The sequence below is a fragment of the Osmerus eperlanus genome, chromosome 2 (assembly GCF_963692335.1).
Source record: "Osmerus eperlanus chromosome 2, fOsmEpe2.1, whole genome shotgun sequence".
In the NCBI taxonomy this organism is placed as follows: domain Eukaryota; kingdom Metazoa; phylum Chordata; class Actinopteri; order Osmeriformes; family Osmeridae; genus Osmerus; species Osmerus eperlanus.
Genome location: NC_085019.1, coordinates 8362474 through 8387844, shown reverse-complemented (window position 1 = coordinate 8387844; position 25371 = coordinate 8362474). Strand labels below are relative to the sequence as shown.

The window sequence follows — 25371 nt, the reverse complement described above, 5'->3', positions numbered from 1 at the left end:
AGAGACAGAAGGAGAGGACGAGGGCCCAAGGAGTGAGGGTAGACAGGATACAAACACAGCTGGAGCAGCAGGAGCGGCCGGCAGCCCTGCGCTGCTCCAGGGGAAGACAAGAAGGAGAAGAGTCGGTGAGAAACAGCCAGGAAGAAGGAGGGGATTCAAACCTTCCGCACCCTTGGCGATCTTGATGTCCAGGGCCGTGCGGATCAGCGCCATGAGGGTGGAGTTGAAGTGGACCGAGTTGTCATCGGCAACGGGGAGGTCCATGCGCAGTAGCCTCTGTGGGAGACAGCGAATCGGAGGGGAGGGGGGGATGGGGGGGGCAGTGAGAATTAAGTGCGCACGTCCCGGATAGGGGGTGGGTGCGTGTGTGTCGGATGTGTGAGTGGAAACCTCCGGGTGGGGTAAGGGAAGGGAGGGGAGAGAGGGCTGGGACAGGGAATGGAGGAGGAGGGGAGCTCAGTAGATATCATAGCTGTAGGACAAGCGCATTGGTCTGACTCTGTCAGTCCACTGGCAAAACCAATACCTCATGGAAATAGTGAAAGTGGGTAATTTTAAGGTACTTGTGGAATGAAAAGCTGTCTGTAAAAGAAAATGTGCTTACCCCATAATCAAAACATCCCATTTTGTCAGAAGGAAATTATATACAGAATACTAATAGCCTGTGAGAGCCAAGTTGTTGAAAAACATTGGCTAGACATTACTGGTAGGATGTAACTGGCTAGATGTTCTATTTTACAATTAAATACAGTCGTGACGTATGGCATCATAGGTGTAGGGGAGATGCCGTCTGTCAAGTGTTATGGAAACATTTGTCAAGCTCCTTGCAGAAGTAGGTCCCTCACAGGTTTTGTAGAGTCACATAGTTTTGTCTTACTGCCAGAAACAGCACAGACTATTGTCCAGCAGATCTTGAGCTCCCCCTGGAGGTTCAAAGTTTGAACAGAGACCAGGCGATAAAGCCATAAACCAAAACCGAAGGGCTGGAAAGAGAGACGGGTTGCGCCCATTGTTTTTGTTTATCGTTTATCCAAGGCTGGTCTCGCCAGATATGGACGAGAGCAAACACGCACCGCACAAAACAAAACAAAACACACACTCGCCGGTGTGATGTTAGTGTGTGCGGGAGACCACAGTCAGATGGCGACAAAATCCCCAACATGCAACAGGCCATGCTGGAAAAAAACTCCCACCCCCTCCCCCACATCCATCCACCTCCCCTCATTCCTGTGACCCCTCCCTCCCACCGGCCCCGCCCACATGCATCATGCCGTGCTCACATGACAAGGAGCTGCACAGCCGTACACAGAAAGCATCCTCAGTTTGGCATGTTACAAAATGGTTTCTGAGTCAAGTTAGTTAGTGATTACTGGCGGGAATCAGAACAAACTGTAGGTTGCAGAGGGTCTAGGTCAGTATCACTGCACATGGTGATAGGAGCTATAGGCAGAGAGTGGAGGCACTATCCAGATTCTCTGATCTCTCAACAAGAAACGGGTGCAGCCTTAAAAAGTTAATATAGGCGGCAAAAAAAAAGAAATTGGGGAAAAAGAAAAGATGACCACCAACAAAGACATGTTTGTGAGGTCAAATGGGCTGTGGTTGCAGGTAGCCTATAGTCTATTGAGGACTAGATGGTGAGTGACGAAACGTTAACAAAGAACAGGGGGGACGGGGGAGGGGTAGTTTAGCGTTTAGAGGATATAAAAGCGAAAAAGAGGGGGGAAGCGGGCAGTTGGAGGATGAGTCCAAAAGGACTCCTCACCCCCCATTTGAGAGAAAAGCTCAGCAGAAAGAAGTTAGAAAAAAGTGAGATATGATAAATAATACAAGAGATACAAAGAGAATACAAAAACTCTACCACCACGCTAATCCAGTCAATGTCCGATACACAGCGGTCCAGCCTGAAGACTCTACTGTCTCTTCTAAACAGAGAAAAGTCTAAGGTGAGTCACACTGAAGCTAGGGCTTCACTGTTCCTCACAGGCCTAAGTCAGAGATCAAAGAGGAAATGGCCACAAACTCTCATTGGCCGGAGGATGGGGATAGATGGACATACTGTACAGGGACAGAGTTCGAGGAGAAGGTGGGCAAGGTTTATCTGAGATAATCTATCTTCATGGCTGAGGTTTGAACCTATGATTAAGGACGGACATCACTACAACTCACTGTGCTGATTAGTTTATTCGGTATGGGTGTGGAGGTATGGGTGAAGAGGTAAGGTTTAGTGACGAGTGAGGAAGTTTTGGGGGGGGGGGGGCAGTTACAGGGACCATACTTCAGAAGGGAGGCTGTTAGGACCACGGACAAAACAGAGAGAGAGAAGGATGAAGGGATGACAATAGAGAAGATCAAGCGCCAGGATGAAGAGGGAAGAGGAGAGGAGGAGGTTGATGAGGGAAAGGAGAAAGCAAGAGGAGGAACACAGAAAACAAGGTATAGAAAAGAGGGAATGTACTGGAAGGGAGAGAGACCAAGCACCATAAACAGTAGACAGAATCACAAACAAACCATAGAAAGGAATGCGAGAGATTTAGTTGAGTGGAAAGAGAGATTCAGCAAAAGAAAAGGGTTGGGGCAAAGCGATGGCTAGCAATGGAGAGATCTCCAACTGTATGTCGACAGGTATTTGCATGTATTATGATAAAACTTAGTGACTTTGTTTATTTCCTTCTGTTTGTTGTAGGCTTCAAATGGCAAGTGTCTGGACTCTAAATATCCAATCAAATGCTGTCACCCAAAGTCTACGCTATTGGTTAAATGTAGTGGTGACATAAGTCTGATCTGGTTCTGGGATCACTCTGTTTTTACCCTTTGGGTAGCCGTAGGGGCTATTACCAGCTTGGTGCAGTCTATTGTCCCGGGGGAAATACAATTGCGTCACTTTTAAATAGAACGTCTGTGTAGCGAACGTGGGAGCAGGCGTCAAATTCATCTGAACTAACTGAGCAAGCATGCTGTTAACAACAGAGACAACATTATTTGTACTGATGTTGCTGAGGACAGTAACATAGGGCTTCATAAGGGCTTCATAGAGATGTATACGATATGGCGTACTGCATAGTAAGGGTGGAGAGTGTTGTTAGGATTGTAACGGCTGTAGCTGCGTGGGTGTGTAGGTGTGTGAAAGAGAGGGGCAGAGACGGCAGTGCCCACCAGTGGAGGCGTGAGTGAGGGGACAGGCATGCGGGGGGAATGGGGACAGTATGCAGAGAGGAGGGGGGCTGGAAACAGAGTAGAACTGCATTGACGGAAGAGACGCGGGGCAGGAGGGGGGAGGGGGGCGGGCGATCCACCTGCAGATTTTGCTACCGGGCCGGAGGTTCTACACGACAACAACAAAACCAAAAGTTGTGGAAAATTGATTGGTTATTTGCTGCCAATCGGATGTCTTGTTTCGCTACGTAAAGAGATTGAGAACACGGTCACCAACGGGATTGTCCTACTCTCTACCTCCTCCCAAGAAGTGTGTATTAAAAGAAGGCTCACCCATTGTGTGTGTCTGCGTGTGTGTGCGTGTCCCATCCACAGGACGGAGCGACTCAGAGGACAGAAGTCTTGCGGACCTTCCAGGCCCTGCTGCACACGCATGCGTGTGTGTGTGTGTGTGTAAACGTGCCTGGATACAAGTGCGTATGTACATGTTAGGCAAAGATTATATTAGATATGGGTACCCAATATATTGCCAGCATGGCTAAACATAAATGTTTTTTCCTAGTTCTTTTTTTTAATTAACTACAAAGGATGATGCTACAGATATACATTAAAAGCAACCCTTTAATGTATACACTTGTCGAAAAGACAATATGAAGTGATAAAAGAGGAAGTCACTTGATCAATTCCCCAAAATCTGTTCGTCACGAACGATTATTGATTGGCTGGCAAAAGTACAATGCCACCTTCAATGTCTGAATGACACGAGCAAGTGTGTTCGACTAAGTCCTGAGCGTGTGTGTCCGATGGTGTCCGTGCGCTTCAGTCAGTGTACACGGCGCAAAAGGGCTGAGAGGGTCCCTCCATTCGCCCCCTCCTGTGGATATCCTGGACACCTGAGTCTGACCCTTGACCCTAACCTCCTTCCCCCCCCCCCCCCACAACACCAACCAGCACCTCCCCCCACCCCTCCTTCGAGTAACGGAAAGAAAAACAAGGAACGGATAACTAAGGAGGGAAGAAAGAACACCAACACTACGGATACACAACGTGAGCGCTGCCCCCTTCCCCCCTGCCCCCCCCCGCCCCCCGGTGGTGGGGTCCTGGTCTGACCTTGTAGGCCACCCGTGCTGGGCACCTCTTCCCCAGGCCTAGCGGAGGGCACATGTGCCTCAGCATCTCATACATATCCCTGCAACTGATCCTGCCACTGGGGCCCCAAACACACAACAGCCCTCCCAGGAGGTGGGAGGAAGAGAGAGAAAGTGATGGGGAGGGAGAGAGGAAAGAAAGAGAGTGGGTGAGAAAAGGGAAGGTGGATGGAGATCGGGAGATTGATATGGAGAGATGCAGAGTAAGAGAGAGAGAGAGAGAGAGAGAGGTGGGGAGAGGAATGGAGAAAAGAGAAATATAGGAAGAGGGAAAGAAAGGAGAAAAACAACAAAAAAGACAAAGGTTACTTGGCTGATCTGGAGTTTGTGTGCGAGAGAGAGAGAGAGAGAGAGAGAGAGAGAGAGAGAGAGAGAGAGAGAGAGAGAGAGAGAGAGAGAGAGAGAGAGAGAGAGAGAGAGAGAGAGAGAGAGAGAGAGAGAGAGAGCGAGAGAGAGAGAGAGAGAGAATCGCAGTGAGGCTGTTCGGGGCTCTGAGTCTGCGTGTCTTCTCAAGGAAGGAAGTACGATGGGAGTAGGCTGCCAGTACATTATTCTATGCAAGCTGGAAATAGGGTTTGGGATGGGGCATGGTTGCATAGGAAAGCAAAACAGAGCTCCACAACAGGCACTGAGCTCTTATCCTGCTGAACCAGGTGGACGGGGGGGGGGGGCGTGGGGGGTAGTTACGATGATGACGGGAGGGGTGTCAATGCAGTTTCTGTCCCCCCCCCACCACAACCAAGAACAATGCAACAGTACAGATTTCCACAGTGCCTTTAGCTGGGACTCGACAGCAAGCAAAACAACGGAGAGAGAAAAAATGCCGGAACCATATAATAAATACATTCATGGTCTTATTTATGTAATCAAATGCTTCAGGGTCTTTTGGGGGGAGTGGGTTAGTTTCAGTGGTGCACTTCATGCTTCTCTGGGTGTCTGCATTGTCCTGCACATTCTCTTTCAGGTCAGAATGCAAGTCGAAATGGTGAAGAAGAAAAGAAAGTTGTAAAAAAAAAAAAATGTATACATAAAAGAACGAAGGAAAAAAAAAAAAAAAAAGGAAAAAGAAAATGAAAGGAAACATATTCATAAAGGAAGAGAAATCAAAACGTAAGCGACACTCATTCCATTCCTGGATGCTGTGGCAGGTGTGTTGGAGGGTTTTAATGGAAGTCAAACCTTGCAGGCCACCCTATGAGGGCATTTCTTGCCTAAGCCAAGAGGAGGGTCGATAACTCGTAATAAACTGTACATGTCCTTATAATGAATGCGCCCGCTGCAAGAAGAATACAGGTAGGGTTAGAACACGGACACCAACACGCATATATATAGACGAGTGCACGCACGCACACACATACACACCCCATCAATAACAGAAACATCGGGGAATAAGAGCACAAATACAGGATTATACAGTAGAACGCATTAGTTACTGTAAAACACGCACACACTCTACAGGCAAAAAACACACTTGTTGTTGCGCGTCACCCAGTTGAGCTGTGGTGTTGGTCCTCCGCACTGACTTGGTCTCTCCCTATTCCAAAGATATCTCCTTATCTTATCTCCTTATCTCCTTCTCTTTCCTTATCTTTCCACAACCCCTGGCTCCTTCCTCCCTCCCATCCTCTCACAATACTGTCTGCCAAGGCTTATTTGGGTTGTGTACGTGTGTAGTGTGTAATTAATGAATTGGGCTAATTAAAAGGGAAATGCATGCGCTTCCTAAGTCGCTTAGTGTGTAATAGTTACTTTCAACACAGCACAACCCCTGTATGTCTGCAAGTGTGTGTGTAACCTTATCAAATATTCACCCATCTTTATGTAAAATGTCTCCATTCCTCCCTCAACTCCTTCCTTCCTCTTTCATTCATTCCTCAGCTCCCTCCCTCCCTCCCTCAACTATCCCTCTACAGTGCTGACTACAGAACAGCAGGAGGGTGACAGGCACTGGAATGCAGATACCAAGAAACTTAAAGTTCTGGGTCCACAGAGGATATGGAGGGGGTGGTGATACTACCACAGTAAGTTTTGGCAGTATACAGATTCCAGAGGGGGTTTGTAGGAATTCAGGGTAAGGGTGGGGTGGGGGGGGTGGGGGGTCTCAACCACACACAGTGAACAGGGAAGGGGGTGTATATTGGGGGAAGGTGGGATAAGTGGATGACTGAGGAGGTTACACCTCAGATCCATGATCCCCCCCTCTGCGTTTGCCGTGATGGAACGTTCTGTCACCATGTCTCCTTTCATTTCCCTGTGAAAGTCCCAGTCTTTCACTACGGCTGATATGGGATCAGAGTTCCATTATGCAAGTCTAACCTATAATGTCAAAAACAACTGGTCAACTAAAAGCCATGGGTTCCAAAAAATCTGAACCCCCCCTCTCCCCCCCAAAAAGTGTTGCCATGACAACAGAACGCCTGTGTCAACAGAACTCTGAGTACAGTATGGGATGGCCTAGGATCTGCCTATCGGGACTCGTCATGGCTGAAGAGTTACGGCCCGCATATTAACATGGAGGAGCGGTAGTCTTCCTCTGCAGGAGTAAACACATTAAAACAGGTGGAAGCAGTCGATCCATATACAGTGTAGATTAGAGTTTTGTAGTGTGTGTGGGTCTAATTATGTGTGTATAGATTCTCACTCTGTGTATGTGTGCCTTGAATACTTCCCAGTGTGAGGTGTGCTCATAAAAGTGTAGGAGTGTTATATAGTTGAGTTGACGTGGGTATATGTATGTATGCAGTGTATGTTGACATCTATTGACATACGTTGTTGTATGTGCACATGTGTAATGATGTGTGTATATGTGTCATTTGCATGACTGTGTGTGTGTGTGCTTCTAAACACGTGTGTGCGTGTGTGGGGGGGGGGGGGGAGACTCACCAAGCTGCAGGGTCATACTCGGCCCAGATCCTGACGTACTCGTCCAGGTGATGGGGACCCAGGATGGAGGAGTCCCGGGTCAGGTACTCAAAGTTGTCCATGATGACAGCCACAAACAGGTTCAGCATCTACACGACACACACACAGGGAGAAACAAACTGAGGAAATCGAAAGAGGGTGCCCCCCCAAAGAAGGCGAAAGAGAGACGGAGCGAGAGAAACATAGAAGAAGGAAAAGAAAGAGGTCTTCCTCACCAGGAAGGAGCAGAAGAAGATGAAGGAGACAAAGTAGAGGTAGGCAAACTGACTGCCGCACTCTGCCAGGGTGTTTCCAGAGAGAGGGTCGCACACCTTGCCGCCCAGGCACGACAACATGATGTCGTGCCATGCCTCTCCTGTCGCACTCCTGGAAGGCAAACAAAGGCAAAAATGTGGTAGACTCTAAAGTCACACTTTGCAGACGCTCTTATCCAGAGCGACTTACAGGTAGACACGTGTGTTACGCAAACACACACACACACCTGAAGAGTAGCAGGAGAGCATTGAAGAAGGTCCTGAAGTTGTTGTGTTGGTTGATGGCACTTTCTGCTTCCTCGTCTATACCTATGTTCCCAAAGAGCTGCCAAGACAAAACCATGATCAACAAACCAGCCTCCGCTCCATAAAAGCCAATATCAACGTGGAACAGGAAGGAAGTGCGTGTGTGTGTGTGCCAGAGTGTGGTTTGATCCGATGGCTGATGTGTCCATCATAGACTGACTGCAGGATGTCTTGCATCCTCATCATTATCACTGGTGTGCAGAGCATCGCGGGAAGTTCTACCTGCATTCCGATGATGGCGTAGATGAAGAACAGCATGGCGATTAGTAGACACACATAGGGCAGCGCCTGGAGGAAGACAGGAAACCGAGGTTGAAAGTACCGTGATTGTTTGTCTGCGTGAGTGCGTGCGTGTGTGTCAGTGTGTGTATTTGCGTCTGTGTGTGGGCGCGCCTCACTACCTTGAAGGACTGGACGAAGGTCCAGAGCAGGATACGGATGGTCTCTCCCTGCCGGAGCAGCTTGATGAGACGGGCTGCCCTGAAGAGCCTCAGGAAGCTCAAGTTTATGAAGTTGTTCTACAACAACCACAGTATGGCCAGAGTGAGAGAGCAAATGAGAGATAGAAAAGAAAAGATTCAGAGTCAGAGTCAGAGATAGAGATAGAGAGAGAGAGAGAGAGAGAGAGAGAGATAGAGAGAGAGAGAGAGAGAGAGAGAGAGAGAGAGAGAGAGAGAGAGAGAGAGAGAGAGAGAGAGAGAGAGAGAGTGGGGCCACAGTTGGAAGGAGAGAAAAGCGAAAGGAAGGAGAAAAGGATAAGAGAGGGGGAATATTGAGGTGAAAGGGGATGGAGTTTAGAAAAAGGAGGGGGAGAATGATGCAAGAAGGTACAGGGGGTAGAGAGGATAAGTCAGTGGCCAGGCAACGTCAACAAGAACCTTACCTAAAACAAACCACAACCAAAAACAGGGGAAAGTTCCAGAACCAAACTGAGGAGGATTCAAACCCAACATAACAGAAGAACCAAAATATCTTGATTCAATGCAAACCAACTGAAAGGCAAGGCTCAAACAGGCTCAGCATATCCAAAGAGTTAGAGGAAGAAAAAACAAAACAATCGATACAGGGGAAAGTTAAATCATATAGGTCATAAAGCCTAGCTATTTTCATCCAATTGGGGTAAGTAGTAGTAGTAGTAGTAGTAGTAGTAGTAGCAAAGTAGTAGTAGTAGTAGTTGTAGTGCAGGGAACAGGGGTTTTCTCATAAACACAACCAAATGCACTGGTATCCTCTCAAGGCAAACACTTCTAAAAGTTTATGGAGCTAGCTAGTCCACAGCATGCTAACACTAAGACTGATGCAACAAATTAACGCCAAGCACTTCTAAAAGGGGACTGGCTATTGAGTCATGTGACACACGTATAATAATTGGGTGGAAGATAAAGAAAGGTGGTTTATTGGTTGAAGGACCAACTGCATTGTAGAACAGTGTGAAATGGATTACTTAATACAGTATGAAGCCTTTTTAAAAGTGGTATTGCCAACTTCTTTCTCTGGAACATAAATTAATTTAATAGTTGACCCATTAACGGTGAGCACACCACTGTTGGTTTAATGTCTGTAGCAATAAGTCTACAGCAACTATAAAATTCAATATTTTTATGACTAAAACTTTATATACTTTTCAATATGAAGTTGCTATTAATTACATTACTAATAAAATGCCAGTTGAAGAATGTGGAATCAGGGCCATAGCCAAAAAAATATTTTTGGGGGGGTTCCCATCTTCAAATTATATATCATTTTATATACAGTATATCTGTACTGTATATCAACAATTCCTTATTTTTTAAGTGTAACCAATCAGAAATGTAAATTAGGGGGCCTAGGCCTCGTGGCTATGCTACTGTGCTGAATTCTTAGTTCTAAGAAGTGTTCTAGTGATCCATACAGTGTCCTTCCCCCTTCCACCAGGGGCTGGCAGTAGGCACATGCAGCTACCATTAGTTTCCCCTCATTTCCACCACACCAAAATCTGTGTGTTTGTCTGTGGATGTGTGTGGATATGTTCATGGAATGTTTTTTATGTGTGTGTCTTATATACACCGTGTTTAAATATGTGTATTTTCACCGTTCATTGTGTGTGTGTGTGTGTGTCTTAGCTTGGTCCCTTTCCAAGACATGCAGTGGGGCAGCATGCACCACATGCCCACTCTGCCATGGACAAAGTTTTAGGTCCAGTCACCCTGTCTCTGACCGTCACTGTGCATGTGTGTGTGTGTGACCCACGCTATCCACTCTGATGCAAACGGCACCAAAAGGAGGCAGATACTGATGTAGAGTTGGAGTCTCTGTCTGTCCAGTTCCTGGGAGAAGGTCATTGTTCAAGTCCCAGGTCGAAAAGGTCAAAGTTTACTAAGGGGTGGGGGGGTCAAACACATGCATCATCACAGCCACACCAGGGAAGGAGGGGGTGGATGCAAATTCAAATAAGATCTCCAAAAAATTACAAACCATCTACATGTGGATGTTGCAGATGAATGGTTTATAGCATCATTTTTGGAGGTTGATTGTAACAACCAGTGCGATTGGCCAGGCCAGTTTTTCATGGATGGACACATGGGTTTCATAGTGCATTTTGATTGGATGGATTCGTCAGAAGAAGTGAGGGGCGGGGCGAAGTACAGTAGGAGGCACCATTAAGTAGCGGAGTTTAAAGAAAGCATGTAAAAAAGATAAAAAACAGAAAAAGAATGAATTGTCATTATGGAGACACAAGTTAGCATGGGCGGTCATTTCAATACCGCTACACATACATACAGCAGGGACATGAAGGCCTAGGAACCAGGAGAGGTTGGCTGCCTCACTCCTGTACAGGGCTGAGAGGGCTGAAGGTGAATGTCAAGGTACACCTGAGACCGGCATAACGGCAGCAGATGCTTTAATCTAAGCGTCTCAAATTAAAGGCCGGCTAAAACATGGCTGCCGTTGAGCTGATCCGAGTGCAGCGCTCGTTCTTCATGTTCACCATGCCCTAGCCTTGAATAAGAGCTGGAGTGGACCTGAGATCCATTTGGAGGACGTGGGGAAGTCTAGCCTGTCATGGTTCTCAAACCGTTGATGTCCACAGCTTGCTGAGACAGGCCTGGTACCGTAGGGTCAGGGAAAATGGTAAAAAGCCCCCACGCCTAGAGACAGGTCAGGGTTCCAGCCCAACACTCTGATTTTGTTCTCTAGAAATACAACCCTCCTTCTTCCCTCTTTGGAAAACCTCTGATCTGATGTAACAGGATGGGTATGAGCTGTGTAGATGAGCACTTTTTTTACCCATCCCGTAGTGATAGATTTGAGAATGTTTCTAGAAAGAGAGGAAGGATGCATGTGTTGGTGTTGGGCTGGAGTCAAACCCCTGCAGCTGTCCAGGAGCTTGAGAAATGACATAATGTTAGAAATGATATGTAACATCTTAGAAAATCAATTGGTTTCAAGAAGCTTAATGTCAATTGAAATAATTTGATTAAATGGACCCCAGGACTGTCTCTTTACAAAACATTGAAACAAAATGAAACATTTACAGTATAATACATTACATTTATTAAGAAAACAAAACACTAACATGTACACACACACACTTGAACAACATAATACCTAACCATATAAAATAACTAATCTTTCTCATTGGTGGATAAACTAACCACCAGTCTAACTGGATGGTTTAATGGTTGAATGACTAGTGAGATGCTTGGATTGGCCATCTGGCTTCCAGCCTGGTCATGTGAATAGCTGCTGGGTTGCCTGGCGGAGCAATGTGGTGAGGTAGTGTTCTGTTTGGGGAGTCTATGCTCCTGAGTGGTGTCAGAAACTCGGCACTGGCTAGCTTATCCTGGTCTCCAAGCACTCCACCAACTAGGACAATTATATAAGACATTCAGGAGCTGTTCATGCCTCGCTGAGCAATGCAGGATTCTCTTCAGTCTCTGTTCCTGCCTCTCCTTCTCTCATCTACTCTCTCTCTCCCAGTCTTTTAAGATACTGAGGCAGATGCACACTTAAGCACAGAGGTATACACACACACATACACAGGTACACACACACGCTTTAAATTGTTTTTACAAACATGATCGTGCATGCAGTTGAAAGCTCAGCTCAGACACAAACCATCTTAACACTCCCTGACACAAACACACGCACACGCCCACAACCCACCCTCCACCCCCACCAACCCCCTGAACCACCACTTACCCCGAGCTCAGTGACTAGAATGTCTGTGATGCTGCCCAAAACTGTCACACAGTCAAAAATGTTCCAAGCATCTTTGAAGTAATTCTGTGAGAGGACAATGGATGGGAAAGGTAAGGATGAAAAAGGAAAACAGACAGGAAAGGGAGAAAGGACAGGGAGATAGGAGAGATATCAATTGGATGGGGGGCGGGGGAGGGGTGGTGGTAAGGAAATAGATAGACATGAAAAAATAAACAGAAGAGAGAATGAGGGAGAGCGAGAGAGAGAGGAGGAGGAGGAAGAGGAGAGAGATGTCAGTGTCAGACAAGCACAGGAGGAAGATCCGATGATACAAATTGACCAGCACCGCCATCAGGCTGGACGGAGGCCAGAAGGACAGAACAGAGAGTACCAGACAGGACAGACGACAGGACCCACAGGACACAATACATCAGTTTAACAACAAGTACACAATGTTGCATCATGTGACTGGACCCTCCTACCGACCACGACACCCGTCTTTGTTAACCCACCTGACACGGTCAAACAGAGAGGGAGGGAAGGGAGAGAGAGAGAGGATAGGGGAAGCAGACAAAGAGAAAGCGAGGGATATAGAGAGAGAAATAGATAGAAAGAGACGGTGAAGAGGTGGGGGGGTTGACACAGAAAAGGGAGAGAAGAAACGCTGCAGGGCCGTGGCACAAACGTTGACTATAAGGACCCCTTCATGCGCTGCCCTGCGTATGCCTGTTGGCAAAACTGTGCATTAGATGAGGAGGGTCTGGAATGGGGGTTGGGTGGTGTAGCTAAAGCAATAAAACACCTGACTCACAAGACTGAGAAGTCTTTTGCTCTTTTCTGCGTTGTGTGTGTATGTGTGTGTTTGTTCATGTGTGTGTCCATGTCCCACGAAGTCTACAATTCCTTTAAATCCCTGACTCTCCTTTGTAGGTCCCCCCTCCCTCCCTCTTTCTCCTTCCGCTCTCCTCCATATCTCTTCCCACCACTCGTCCTCAAACTGTCTACTCCATGGCTCTCTCCTCCTCCCTCTTCCTCCCCCCCATCCCTCTATCTCTTCCATGCCTGCACACCTTCCCGCTGACTGCAGCCATTTCTGTTTGTACAGCCATCCCTCTCTTTCTCTCGCCTTCCTTTCCCCCCATATGCTGTGTCACTCGGCCACTTCTCCTACGGTTGTCACCTCCCCTTTTTATGGCAGTGCCATGTTTAGCAGCTCGGTCAGTGCAACTTCATATGTTGTCTCTATGTAGTACAATAGGAAAACTATTGAACTCATTGTAACTTTCTGGTTCATGGATGCTGTGCATATAAGATTGGTGCACAGTGTTATTGTGATGCTGTGGTTCAGTCATCTTGGATAATGGAAGGGTATGAGAACGGGTTTAGCTCAGTTGTAGAGCATTTGACTGCAGATTGAGGTTGAAGGTTAAAATCTCCTGCCGTATGTCAAACCTCTGCAAAATGAACACATTATTTATTATTATTTTATATTACCAGGTAATCTATGCTTTGCCTTGCAAAATGTATTTCCTTTCTGTATGGACACATTTAGAGAAAATGGTGCAATACAAATATATTTTACAATTATGCATGTTTGAGCATACATACACTGGTTTGGGAAACACACACACTGTCCGAGTGACACACTCACCAGCACTCCAAAGGCAATGATCTTCAGCACACACTCCATGGAGAACAGCGAAGTGAAAACTATGTTCAAGTTGGCCAGGACAGCTTCATAGGCTGGTGAAGCTCCGTCGTACTAAACACACACACACAAACAAACACACACACACACATACACACGCAGGCACGCACACACACAGAGACATATAAAAGCACACACACACAACCACAATCACACAGAGGCATACAAATATTTGTACAAAACACACAAATATTTCCATATACGAGTGCACAAAAAAAGGACAAAAAAGACATACATGGACACACGAATAAGGACGTGGTGGCACAAAGAAAGATGAACATGGTCAACCCCACACAGAAACACAGACAGCCAGGGACAGAGAAGTAGGCACGTATAAAGACAGAGAGAGGCACTCACACGATTTACAGTAACACAGCCAGTGGACAGGCAGAAAACAGTAGGAAGTTACAGATCAACAAACGCATTAGGTTGTCATTCAATGTGTTAGCGTGACAGAAAGAGAGAGACAAAGAGAAAAAGAGAGAGAAAATAAAGAATATTCTGTGTACAATGGTTTGCTTCATTTGACTGTATGATCCATGTGTGTGTTTGTGTGTGTGTGGTTGCTCCAGATTGTGTAAATACATGCATGCACCCGGACGTGTACCTTCATCATCAGTACAATGGTATTGAGCGCGATCATGGCCATAATAGTATACTCAAACGGTGGCGACACCACAAACTCCCACATGCGGTACTGGAAGCTCTGCTTGTTCTGAGGCATGTGTCGCGTCAGGGGTCTGGCGTTGATTGCAAAGTCTATACAGGCTCTCTGAAAGGATCCAGAACACAAGGTGTTGTTTGACATACAGACATTGATACACAGACACAGGTAGACATTTAACACCGTTCAATGGCTACCTCGCCGTTTTGGCGAGGTAGCCATCTCTCCCTGCCTTCCTCACCTCGTTCTTTTCGAGACTGTAGTCCTCCATCATCTTGTCTCCCTGTTCTTGGAAGGTGATGATGATGAGAGCCACGAAGATGTTGACGAAGAAGAAGGGGAAGACCACGAAGTACACCACGTAGAAGATGGACATCTCCATCCGGTACCCCGGGCTCGGGCCCTGATTCTCATAAGTCGCATCCACTGAATGTTTCAGCACCCTGGAGGTGACAAAGCAGCGGTTGTGAGAAGAAAGTGAGTCTGTGTTTTTGTGGCTTGTGTTTGTGGGTGTTCTTGTGGGTGTGCTTGCTGTGTATTTTGGTGTTTGTGGGTGGGGTGTGTTTGTGGTGTGGGGTGTGTGTTTGTGTGGTGTGTGTGAGTGTGACACTCACTGCGGCCACCCCTCTCCGGTAGACACGGTGAAGAGGGTGAGCAGGGCCCAAAGCACGTTGTCGTAGTGGAAATCGTACTTCTTCCACTCCCGCTTCTGCGCCTTCACTTCGTTATCGCGTTCATACACCAGATACTCTCCCCTAAAACATGCCAAGGAAGCACCCGTATCGCTCTTATTATACTGTCAACTTCTGGAAAGAGGGAAACAGGAAGTATTGCTTCTTGGCTCAGGTTAGCTGTGATTTTCCACATAGCTGAGTGTTATTTTCCTGCAACTTGTGGAACATCTCTCCTTGATAAGATGAGCCAAGTGCGGATCTAACATACATGAACTGTGTGTTTCCTGACCTGCAATCGCGCTCAAACTCTTTGGACTCGTCGGTGCAGTAGAAAAATCGGCCTTTGAAGAGCTGCACAGCCACCACGGCGAAGATGAACATGAACAGCATGTAGACAATGAGGATGTTCAACACGTTCTTCAGCGAGTTGACAACGCAGTCAAACACCGCCTGGAGAGGTAGAGAACATGCTGTCAAACTCACTTTTTCAAACTAACTTCACTTCCCAAACATGGATTAAGCGTAGTCCGACACAAAAAAACTTTTTTCAATGAAGATCTTCATAGAATATTTCTCTTCGTTTAGGACTAGACTTAATCCATGTCTAGGACACAGGCCGTAGAGGGCTGTTGGGCATCCAAACCTATGCTTGAGGAAAAGTGCTTACCACTTTTGGGAGAGAAATTCCTTGCTGTGCCATGTGGCACAACAGTAGTTATAGGCCAAAAGTGAAAATTGTGAATCTTTCTATCAACAACAAACACTTGGCTCTAAGCTCTGACATATTGCTTCGGCAACATTTGCTGACATGGCAAAAAAGTTTGTGAAAGTACCTTAAGCTTGGGAAGACGCTTGATGGTTTTCAGAGGTCTCAACACTCTTAGAACTCTGAGGGACTTGATGGTGCTGATGTCTTTCCCTTTACTGCTCCCCCTGTATACACACACCCGCCCGTGCACACACACACACACACACACATACATGCACACACACATGAAAGTACTGTCAGAAGAAAAGAGGGAGTTGTTTGGAGAGAGTACCAGCGCAGTCCTTTCAATCCAAAATGGCAAAAGGTGGCCATTCCTAGAGGGTGGGCACGGCCGAGTTAGCTCCATGTGAGTAACTACGACAGGGTTGAAGAACATAGCAACACATGCTACATTGCTATTCATGTTAGCTTGTCCTACCGTAGATAAGGTATGTTGTTAGCGCTGTTGCTACATGCTATTAAAACTCTGTGGATAAGCAATATTTTATACTACATGCTAATTAAAGTTCTGATACCAAAGTGTGGTATCGGAACTATCCTGTCTTGCCAAATGTGAAAGCATTCAACACTTCGCTAAGCGACTGGAAAACGTAGCAATCACATGCCAGATTGATAGTGCAGTCTACTCATGCTACTCTAAAATGCTGCTCCATGCTGCTTATAAACCGGCTGCTTCTAGAGCAGATGGAGGACAGTGAACTTTATTCAGAGGTGTTTACAGAGAGAGTTGGACCATTCTCCTTTATTGGATAAAAAGCCCTTAAGCTTAAAAAAAATGGTGTACAAACAATGGCCTATCACATGATTACATGTATAGGAACCATGCTGGTCCTCGAGACAATAAAGGGGACCTTACTGGGGCAAAACAAAGGTACATGTAGGCTACAAAGATAATGAAGGAGGTTCAAATGAATATGAATGTTATTGTAATGTCTGTATCTTTCTTTCTCTGGACAATAATATTCGCCAATTGTCTGTCTAAAACAATTATTATGTATTAAATAACTGTTCATATTTAATGACCAAACTCTCTCAGTATACCATATGTTTCTTATCGTTCTGTAATATTACTCTTGTGCAGTTCTTTCCTGCCTTTAATACGTACTTAGACAAAACTGGTTTCATAGCATAACCCCAACAGCATGAGATTTTGTCTTGAGCTAGTAAAGACAAAAATACTAACAAGCATTTCTTGACTGAAATGCCCAGCCAAACCTCTTTTTCTTTTTTGGGGGGGAGGGGGGGATGCAAAGGGATATGGAATATTATATGTATTAGGGTGGGGATGTCTGTCTTTTTAAATAGTTACTTTGTAGGCTGGTTGTACTACAGCTAGCTTAGCCTAATTTCAAATATTGTCACCTATCACAACTATTGTTCATGACTAACAGCGCTCCCATATTGCTCTATGTATTTCCCCCTGGCGTTGGTGGTTGGAACCAAGGGTGGCCTGAACAAGGTCATAGGTCATGAATAGGGTTGTGTGTGAAGGTGTGTGAGGCTTTCTAGAACCCCCTGTGGTGTGTACAGCTGCTTGGTTCTAGCAGCTGTTACACCAGATGTGGGGCAGATAGTGGAGGTGTGTGTGCGTGTGTACAGGTATATGCAGGTGTGTGTGTGTGTGTGTTTATATTGTACTCCTACAGCATATGTAACACATCTTCTGGGTTTGGGCAGGATGGAATTCTGTTCTCCATTAGCTCACTTTACATGACTCACTGCTTCTCTGCTTGCCATCTGCACTGTAGTCCTAACTGTAGCACCAAACCACCCTCCCTATCGAACAGTGGGACTTTTAGCATTGCTACTGCTGACAGCTATATGCTTCTCCAAATCTATATGAACAATAGTTGTGTTTGGATTCAGTTCACACATTGTTCATATTTCTGAACTTCTATAATTCAGAAGAATACCTTTTTCGCTAAATCTTTGGCCTGACTAACTGGTAAAGTAGTTTCTTTGAACATCCTCATAAGGTCATGTTGATTCCCTCTGCATGCAGTTCGGATTCACATCAGATTCCGATTCGATTCAGATCCCCTTGTTATTTCCATCCGTTGCGTTTCAGACACGGCTGGTCCACAGACAGACCAGAATGAACAACGACGAGAGTTAGACAAGTAGTCGGACAGTGATGACGGACGGACGGATGGATGGAACAGATTATTTTAAAGAAAGAGAGGAAAGCCTTGTGATCTGTAGGACAAGCACTGACAGTGCAGTGGGGGAAAGAAAAGAGAAAAGAGAGAGAACTTTACCCGCCGCCGCTTCTGTTGGTGTCCAGACGGAGAGATGAGAAAGAGTGAGAAACACGAAGACAGAAGAGGACAGAAATATAGAAGGGCGGAAAAAAGGGACAGAGAGAGAGATAGAGAGAGCGAGAGAGAGCGAGAGAGAGAGAACAGAGTATAGAGAAAGGAGGGATTTGGAGGAAAAACATCAATATGAGAGGCAGAAAAAGAGAGAGGAAGAAGAGTGCAAGGCCTGCGTTTTTGTTAGGTTGTCCCTCCACCTTGAAAACATGCACACTTTACTCTCTGTCTGTGTGTCACAGACACAACAGTATTTAAATGGTGTGACTAAAACTGTGACATATTAATAGGGCTGACGTTTTTGGAAAATTTCTATTTAACTATTCCTATCCTATGTCAACACACGATTGGCTGTGCTAGTATGCAGACACACACACACACACACACCCCTCCATTCTACTGTAGACACAGGACAGGACACAGCACCAAACTAGTGCCTTCATCATTGACACCTCGTCAACGATGCGTCGAACGACTCTAAACAAAAGGGGGACATCCATGTTAGTACCTGTGGTAACCAAGCCATCATCCGATTGGCTGGTTAGAGGGTGACATGCATCTGCAGTGACCTATCAGGGCCTATCTTTGAGTAAGAAACATGCAGGATGACAAGGCAAGCCAAGACACCTCTGATCTCCAGACCAGACTGCAGATGCCAGACTAATTAGATTCAAGGAGCGATACGCATCTCCAATGAGAGTGCTCGGTCTATCTGGAGTGCCGTTTGATTTCCGCCAATCGAATTAGAGGGCTATCTGTATCTGCAAGGAGTCTGTTGCAGGTCTCTGTGGTTTTAGTGTAATCTACTGAGCCAGTATCAGGGCACCTGAGCTCCCCAGCCCAGCTCTTAGGAAGCAGGCCAGGCCCAACTACACATTGATGTTAGGTGAGTGGACAGATCTGGACTTGTGTGTGGATTGGTACAGTTTGGATGAGACTGTAGTTTCTATATCTTTTGGATGTGAATATGTGTGTGTGTGTTCGCTGGTCTGTTTGTATGTAAGTCTGTCTGACTGTCAGTATGCCTGTCCTCATTCTTCAAGTCCCCTTTCCTTAGACAACAAACGCAGGCCTAAACACACATATATACAAAACGCAAAACATAGACACACACATATATATGTAACACTTCCAGTTGGGTTAGGGGACAGACAGAGTTAGTTGCACAAAAACACAGACACATACACACACCCACCACCAGTAGAAGGTTAGAAGACAGACTGTTAGAGACACACATGCACAAGCACGCACACTCTGCAGGGTGTACATATATTGAGAATCAGCCTGACATACAGGGGTCCCACCATTGTCACCCAGGACCGCTTGCCCCTTTCAAGGGCTACAGAACTTGTTGTCTTACAGTCAGATTCCCCCCCCCCCCCCCCCCCCCCCCCCCTGGAATGAGTCAGCATGGCAGAGGGTAAGAGAATCCGATCCTAAACCAGCCACGTTAGGAAACGTCTACAGTGCATTGTGTGGCTCAATTACTCCACCATGTCCTCCTCTCACTCTCATTTACAACCTCTGATCTGAGAACACTGGATAGTTGAGGCCTATCCAGTGCTGGCATTTTGTCACTGAAAGTCAAAAAAGTGAGAGAAAGCAAGGAGAGGGAATTGTCTCTGTCAGCACAGAGCAGAGCAGGGAAGGGAAGACGGGAAAAGATGGAAGAGGGGGGTGGGGGATGGATGGAGGGATGGACGGAGGGGGACGTTCGGCAGGCACAGCCAGGTTCTCTTCCTATTCCTCCAACCGTGAGGACGAGTAACCCTTCCATGCCCTCTGGCCTACAGTTGCCGCGCTGTAGGCCCACTGGGACGTCAAGCAGAGGGAGTTACTGTTAGGGAGCAAGGGGATAAGGGATCATGGGAAGGAGGGGGGGCCATAAGGTCACATGCTTGGATAAAGGAGGTTGGGGGGGGCGCAGTGTTGGCGTGTGGTTGGGGGGAATGCACAGTGGAGTGGGCTTTGCTTGCATCTGGAAAACCCCTATCAGCTTATGACCTCCAGACATACACGCCGAGCCATGATAGTATATGCATTTAATAGAGTATGCATTTGGAGTATGCATTCAGCATTGTATACAGTAAGGATGGTATGCTCTTACCGTATGTGCTCATACATTTATGTTAGTCACAGCCATTCCCATTCCTGTATGCATGTAAATGGGGTCCAGGTCGTGTATGTACTGCACACCATTCTCACTCATAGCTTTCAACACTGCACAGGCACCAATTCTATTTGAATTCAATCGACTTGTCAACTAAATGTTGCTCTTGCCTTATCCTAACTGCGAGCATTCCCATGTCATGCTGCACATGACTACTGGTAACCAGATTTTCCAATGGCACAAATGTGAAAAATGAATTACACCTTTAATGCAAGTCTTGCAACTAACATAGCAGCTAACAAACTTCACTTTCCAGTAACATTTGGTCACTTCCACAATCGAATTTCAGGTTTCTTCCAATAGTTGCGAAATTGTAAGCCAGACAGATCTAGACAGTACCCCTACATACTATAGTAGTTCAGTTTCTTGTTCCGTGAATCAATCAGACATAATCTTGGCAGAGGCTACAACACTCTTTACACTCGTCCATGCAATTATAAAAGCCACAATCTAATTGCATCCTTAGTTGAATAACTGCATGTCAGCCAGCCAAGAGAGTTAGTGAGTGATTAAGGCGCCATTTTCCTTAATGACCTTTGGCCCCCAGCCACAGGCACTCAATGTACATCTCTACTGATATCATCAACTCGGTAGAAGCATCTGCAATCACTCTCCAGTAGGATGAGTGCAATATGGTTTTGTACACTTATCCATTTACAGTTTGAAAGTGCCTAGATTTGGAATGGGTCCTGCTCTACTTGCCTGTAGCTTTGTGCATTTGTGCATTGTTTGATTGAAACGGTTGTTGTCCTCTATGTGCTGCACAAGAACAACAGTGTTTGGATAGGTATCTATCAGGCAGGCAGCAATGGCTCAGTCACTGAGGAGGACGAGAATACATTGGCATGCATATTCGTGATTGGTTCATAAACCTGGATATACATCTGGACAAATGCGTATCAATGCCACTGAGGCATCATAGCTGTATACCTGAGTTCATCTTAAGACAAATGGTCCTCTTCCAAACATGTTATATGATGTTATTGGATCCATGTAAAATCCGTGTAGCTTTTTGTCATTATATTTTAAAAGCAGTCCATTAAGTCCCTCGAATCTCATTCTATTTCACCTCTCCACTTAATTTCTACATTCTTTCACTTTGTGAAAGCAGATGAAATAAAGTCTGTGATAAACACGGCACTAACCATCATCCATTCCATGCAAAACTCCTAAGAACTCAAAGTCTCAATTTCAGTTCCTTTAGGCAAGACCTCCAAATGACTGTCCTATGGTCACTAGGCGTGCAGAGGAAGGAGGCTCAAATACCTGCTCTCTCCGGGAAGGGGTGAAGATCACAGAGGGGGGGGGGTTTGGGGAGTATACGTCTCGGCCGCATCTCTGCCCCCCCTCTGGTCCAGAACCACCTGGGCACTTAAAGGGTTACAGGTGCCTGGGGTGGTCCTCACTCCCACAAAAACAAATGAGGTGGGTAGGGGTGGGGGTGGAGGGGGCGTATAGAGGGTTGGGGGACCGGTTGGTTGGGTGGTGAAGAGGTCAGGATTTGTGTGTGTGGGGGGGGGGGGGGGGGGGTGTAGCGTGGGGTAGGGGGAGCTCTTATGACCAGCATTGAGCTTGGACTAGACGCCAATCACACTGGATAGGGTCACGGACAAGATTATGACGAAGAGGAACAAAGAGAAAGAGAGAGAATAGAGGGAGAGAGAGAGAGAGAGAGAGAGAGAGAGAGAGAGAGAGATGAGAGAGAGAGAGAGAGAGAGAGATGAGAGAGAGAGAGAGGAGGGGGGGCGAGGAGCACTGCAGGGTGGGGTCAGGAGTGCTGGAGGACCAGCAGGCTGAAGGTGATGGGAGTGGGGGGCAGGTGCAGGGGTGGGGACAGGAAAGAAGAGGAGAAAGGCAGGAGGGGGAGGAGAGGGAAGGATGGTAACTTACGTGAAGGCGAAGGCCACCAGAGCACCACTAACCACTATAAAGTCCAGGATGTTCCACAAGTCACGGAAATAGGATCCCTGATGCAGAACCAGACCAAGGTCCACCATCTGGGAGGCACACGAGAGAGAGAGAGAGAGAGAGAGAGAGAGAGAGAGAGAGAGAGAGAGTGAGAGAGAGAGAGAGAGAGAGAGAGAGAGAGAGAGAGAGAGAGAGAGAGAGAGAGAGAGGTTGAATGAGAGAGAGAGAGCGAAAGAGTGAGATAAACAAAGAAAGAGAGGAAATTAGACTGAGCAATATAGTGATGATTTCATAAAGGAAAATTCTCAACCACCACTACCACATCACATCCGTTCCATTACATTTGGGACATGCACTGTCTGAAGTCTGCAGTGGGGCTCTGGAGCAATGTGTAGCCCAGGGAAAGCTCTCCATTCTGGGTGCTATGAGATCCAGGAAGGTGCCTTACCTTAATTAACATTTCAAAGGTGAACACTCCTGTGAACACATAGTCAAAATAACGCAGCACCTACATAGAGAGAGAGAGACCAGATGTTAGTGTATACTGTAAACGTGTGTGTGTGTGTGAGATTCATGGTATGTAGTGGACTGTCTCACGTTGTTGCGAGGGGACTCAGGCCACACAGGGTCCTCTGCAGCTAAAGCGACGCTGCTCAAAGCGATAACCAGCAGAATGTAAACTCAAAGTAGCTCCCACGGCAAATGTAGTGGCGGCACAATCGTCGGAACCTGCTCTCACGCAAACACGTACACATGTGCAGAGAGAAATGTGTTACAAAAGGGGGGTGCATTTTTCAACACATTGAGGTGTAACGTCTATGTGTAGGAGTGTTGTGTGTGTGTGTAACTGCAAGTACACTCACGGGTTCGTTGTAGACAGAATGAACATAGAGCTGTAGGGAGGCATGGGTTTGCGTCCACCATCTTTGCCCTTCTCATCCTCATCATCATCCATATCCTCCTTCTTGGGCAGGGGCTCTGTGTTGGCATTCTTATTGACTTGAGAGAACAAAAGGAGAATAGAGGGCGGAGGTGGAAGGGTGAGGGAGGAGGGGAAAGACAGTTAGAAAGAAGAGAAGTAGGAGACACAGAGGTTGTGGTAATCCAAGCTTGTGCACAAACAGCCCCACTTTCGTTCTCCTCACCCTGTAGAATTGCATTGCTGGAGGGGTACATGGGCATGTCCAGCGCTGTGTAGTCTGGGTGTGGTAGCCGAGTCCTATTACCAAAATGGCTGACATTGCCATAGCTATCAGCAGGCACTAGGCCTCCTTGGGTGCTGCTCTTAGTCATATGGAGGCCTGAACCGAAGCCTGGGGCTGGAGTATGGTTGCTGGCAGGGATAGGGTGGTCTTGGGTGCCCTGTTGCGAGGGGGAGCTGGTGGCTAGTTTACTGTTCATCACGTTATCCATGTCCTCGCTGTATTGGCTGTCTTGTCTGGGGAGGCTCTTTTGGATTGGTCGGGTGGTGGAGAGGTTGGGGCCATCCCTGGAGGGGAGTGTGGAAAGGGAGGGTTTAAAACAAGTCCAAGAAGGATGAGAAATGGGATAAAGAGAGTAAGAGATGGAGAATGGTTACACGAGAGTGAAGCAAAGACGTACAGAGATATACAAAAGAACAGCCTCGAGTTACAAATCTCTTGAAAGGTTTCCCCAACCGTCAGAGAAGATGGAATATTTCTGGAATAAAGGTCAACATGTATTCACGTATACACGCCTGTTTACGAACCTCCTCCGATGCTGTCGTGTCCTCTCCTTCTTCCCCTCCCCCTCCGACTGGTTGCCGTGGCGGTGACGCCTCGGCCTCCTCTCTGCTTCGCCGCCCTCCTGCTCCCCTTCCTCCCCCTCCTTCTTCCTGTGCCTCCCCCCTCCTCCTCCCCCCCCCCTCCTCATCCTCAGCCACGCGCCGGTGTGGCCTGGGCCTCCGGTGCTCCGAAGGCCCCCCCCCCTGACCTCCCCCACTACCCCCGCGGGTGTGGTGGTGCCTCCGGGCGGGGGGCCTGTCCTCAGAGGAAGCCTGCCCGGGCACGGGGGCATCCAGACGGGTGTGGGATGTGTGGTGATGCTGGCGGCTATGGTTGTGGTGATGGTTCTCCGTCTCCTTGCGGCTCCGCCGGCTCTCGGTGGATTCACCGCGCTCCAAGGGTGCCCTCCTGGACCCTGGACCCCGTCCGCGCCCTCTGTCGTGGAGCTGTGCGTCCTTGCGGAGGATCTCGTCAGTGGGCTGCTGGGTGAGGCAGGGCTCGGCCTCCGGGGTGGTGCCAGGGGTTCCAGTGCCTGGGGGGTTGGTAGCTGTGGTCTTGTTGGTGTTGTTGTTGCGGTTCTCGTGGGGGTCTACCACCAGGGGGCGGTCCAGATGGGTTTTCATGTCTGGACGGACGTTGCGGGAGAAGTTTACCTAGAGGAGGGTGGAGGGGAGGGGGGGGGGTGATGGAGAAGAGGGAGGTAGGACACAACGGTGTCAGGCGTGGTATGGTGGAGAGACACAGAGAGAGAGGGAGACAGAGAGAGTGTGAGAGGTGTCAAGTGAAGGAAGTTTGATAAAATAGAACAGCTCTAGCGTGGTTCTAGTCCTTGTATACCATCACATCAATCCACAACCACACGTCGAATAGGTGCTCTTTACAAATTCCTTGGTGAAAGCAACACTCAAACATACAGCTGGGCTCGTGAAACATTCAACATGAGATGCAAAATAACTGCGGTAGTTTGGAAAGAAGTGTTGGTCATATGTACAATGAATGTGTTTTAAAATAAGTTTACAGTTGGCTAAAAAGCTTGATTCAATGTATGTTGATTTAACTCCATTTGGGGTAGATGCCACCTGCAGTTTTATGACACCGAACTAGTAACTAGTGACGAGTGACTTTAGAGTTCTTGTCACCTAGGGAGGAAGAGACAGTTGGTTTGAAGACAATGTGGATTCAACTGTATTGTTCTAAGGAGTTAACCAATAACAGAAGAGATTTGGTATAGCTGCATGTCTGTAGGATGGACCAATGACTTTTGAGAACTGTCGTATCTATAAAATGGTCTGTTGAAGAATGTTCTGGGGAGTTCAGGGCCATCGGCTGGATAGTGCTGGTGGGCTGGATTCTCCCAGTTCCATTTCTAGAATGCTAGATGGAGCTGTATGGAATTGTCTTTGTGTTATTGTCTTTAGTATGTGTGTCGATTATGTTATTTTGGTAACGTTAT

At 47.1% G+C, this 25371-nt stretch overlaps 1 protein-coding gene across 1 annotated transcript in view; it reads right to left on the bottom strand.

Moving 5' to 3' along the window:
• Positions 1-25371, bottom strand: part of cacna1aa (calcium channel, voltage-dependent, P/Q type, alpha 1A subunit, a) — a 76109-nt gene that overhangs the window by 19374 nt on the left and 31364 nt on the right. Inside the window, 22 exon segments of the mRNA XM_062450854.1 lie at positions 171-276; positions 5484-5580; positions 7188-7315; positions 7442-7592; positions 7708-7805; positions 8009-8074; positions 8188-8304; positions 11969-12052; positions 13620-13730; positions 14284-14448; positions 14582-14783; positions 14955-15095; positions 15304-15464; positions 15848-15947; positions 22156-22262; positions 22622-22681; positions 22771-22850; positions 22853-22902; positions 23037-23172; positions 23319-23662; positions 23903-24120; positions 24122-24571. Of these exon segments, the coding sequence (XP_062306838.1) occupies positions 171-276; positions 5484-5580; positions 7188-7315; positions 7442-7592; positions 7708-7805; positions 8009-8074; positions 8188-8304; positions 11969-12052; positions 13620-13730; positions 14284-14448; positions 14582-14783; positions 14955-15095; positions 15304-15464; positions 15848-15947; positions 22156-22262; positions 22622-22681; positions 22771-22850; positions 22853-22902; positions 23037-23172; positions 23319-23662; positions 23903-24120; positions 24122-24571 (3172 nt within the window).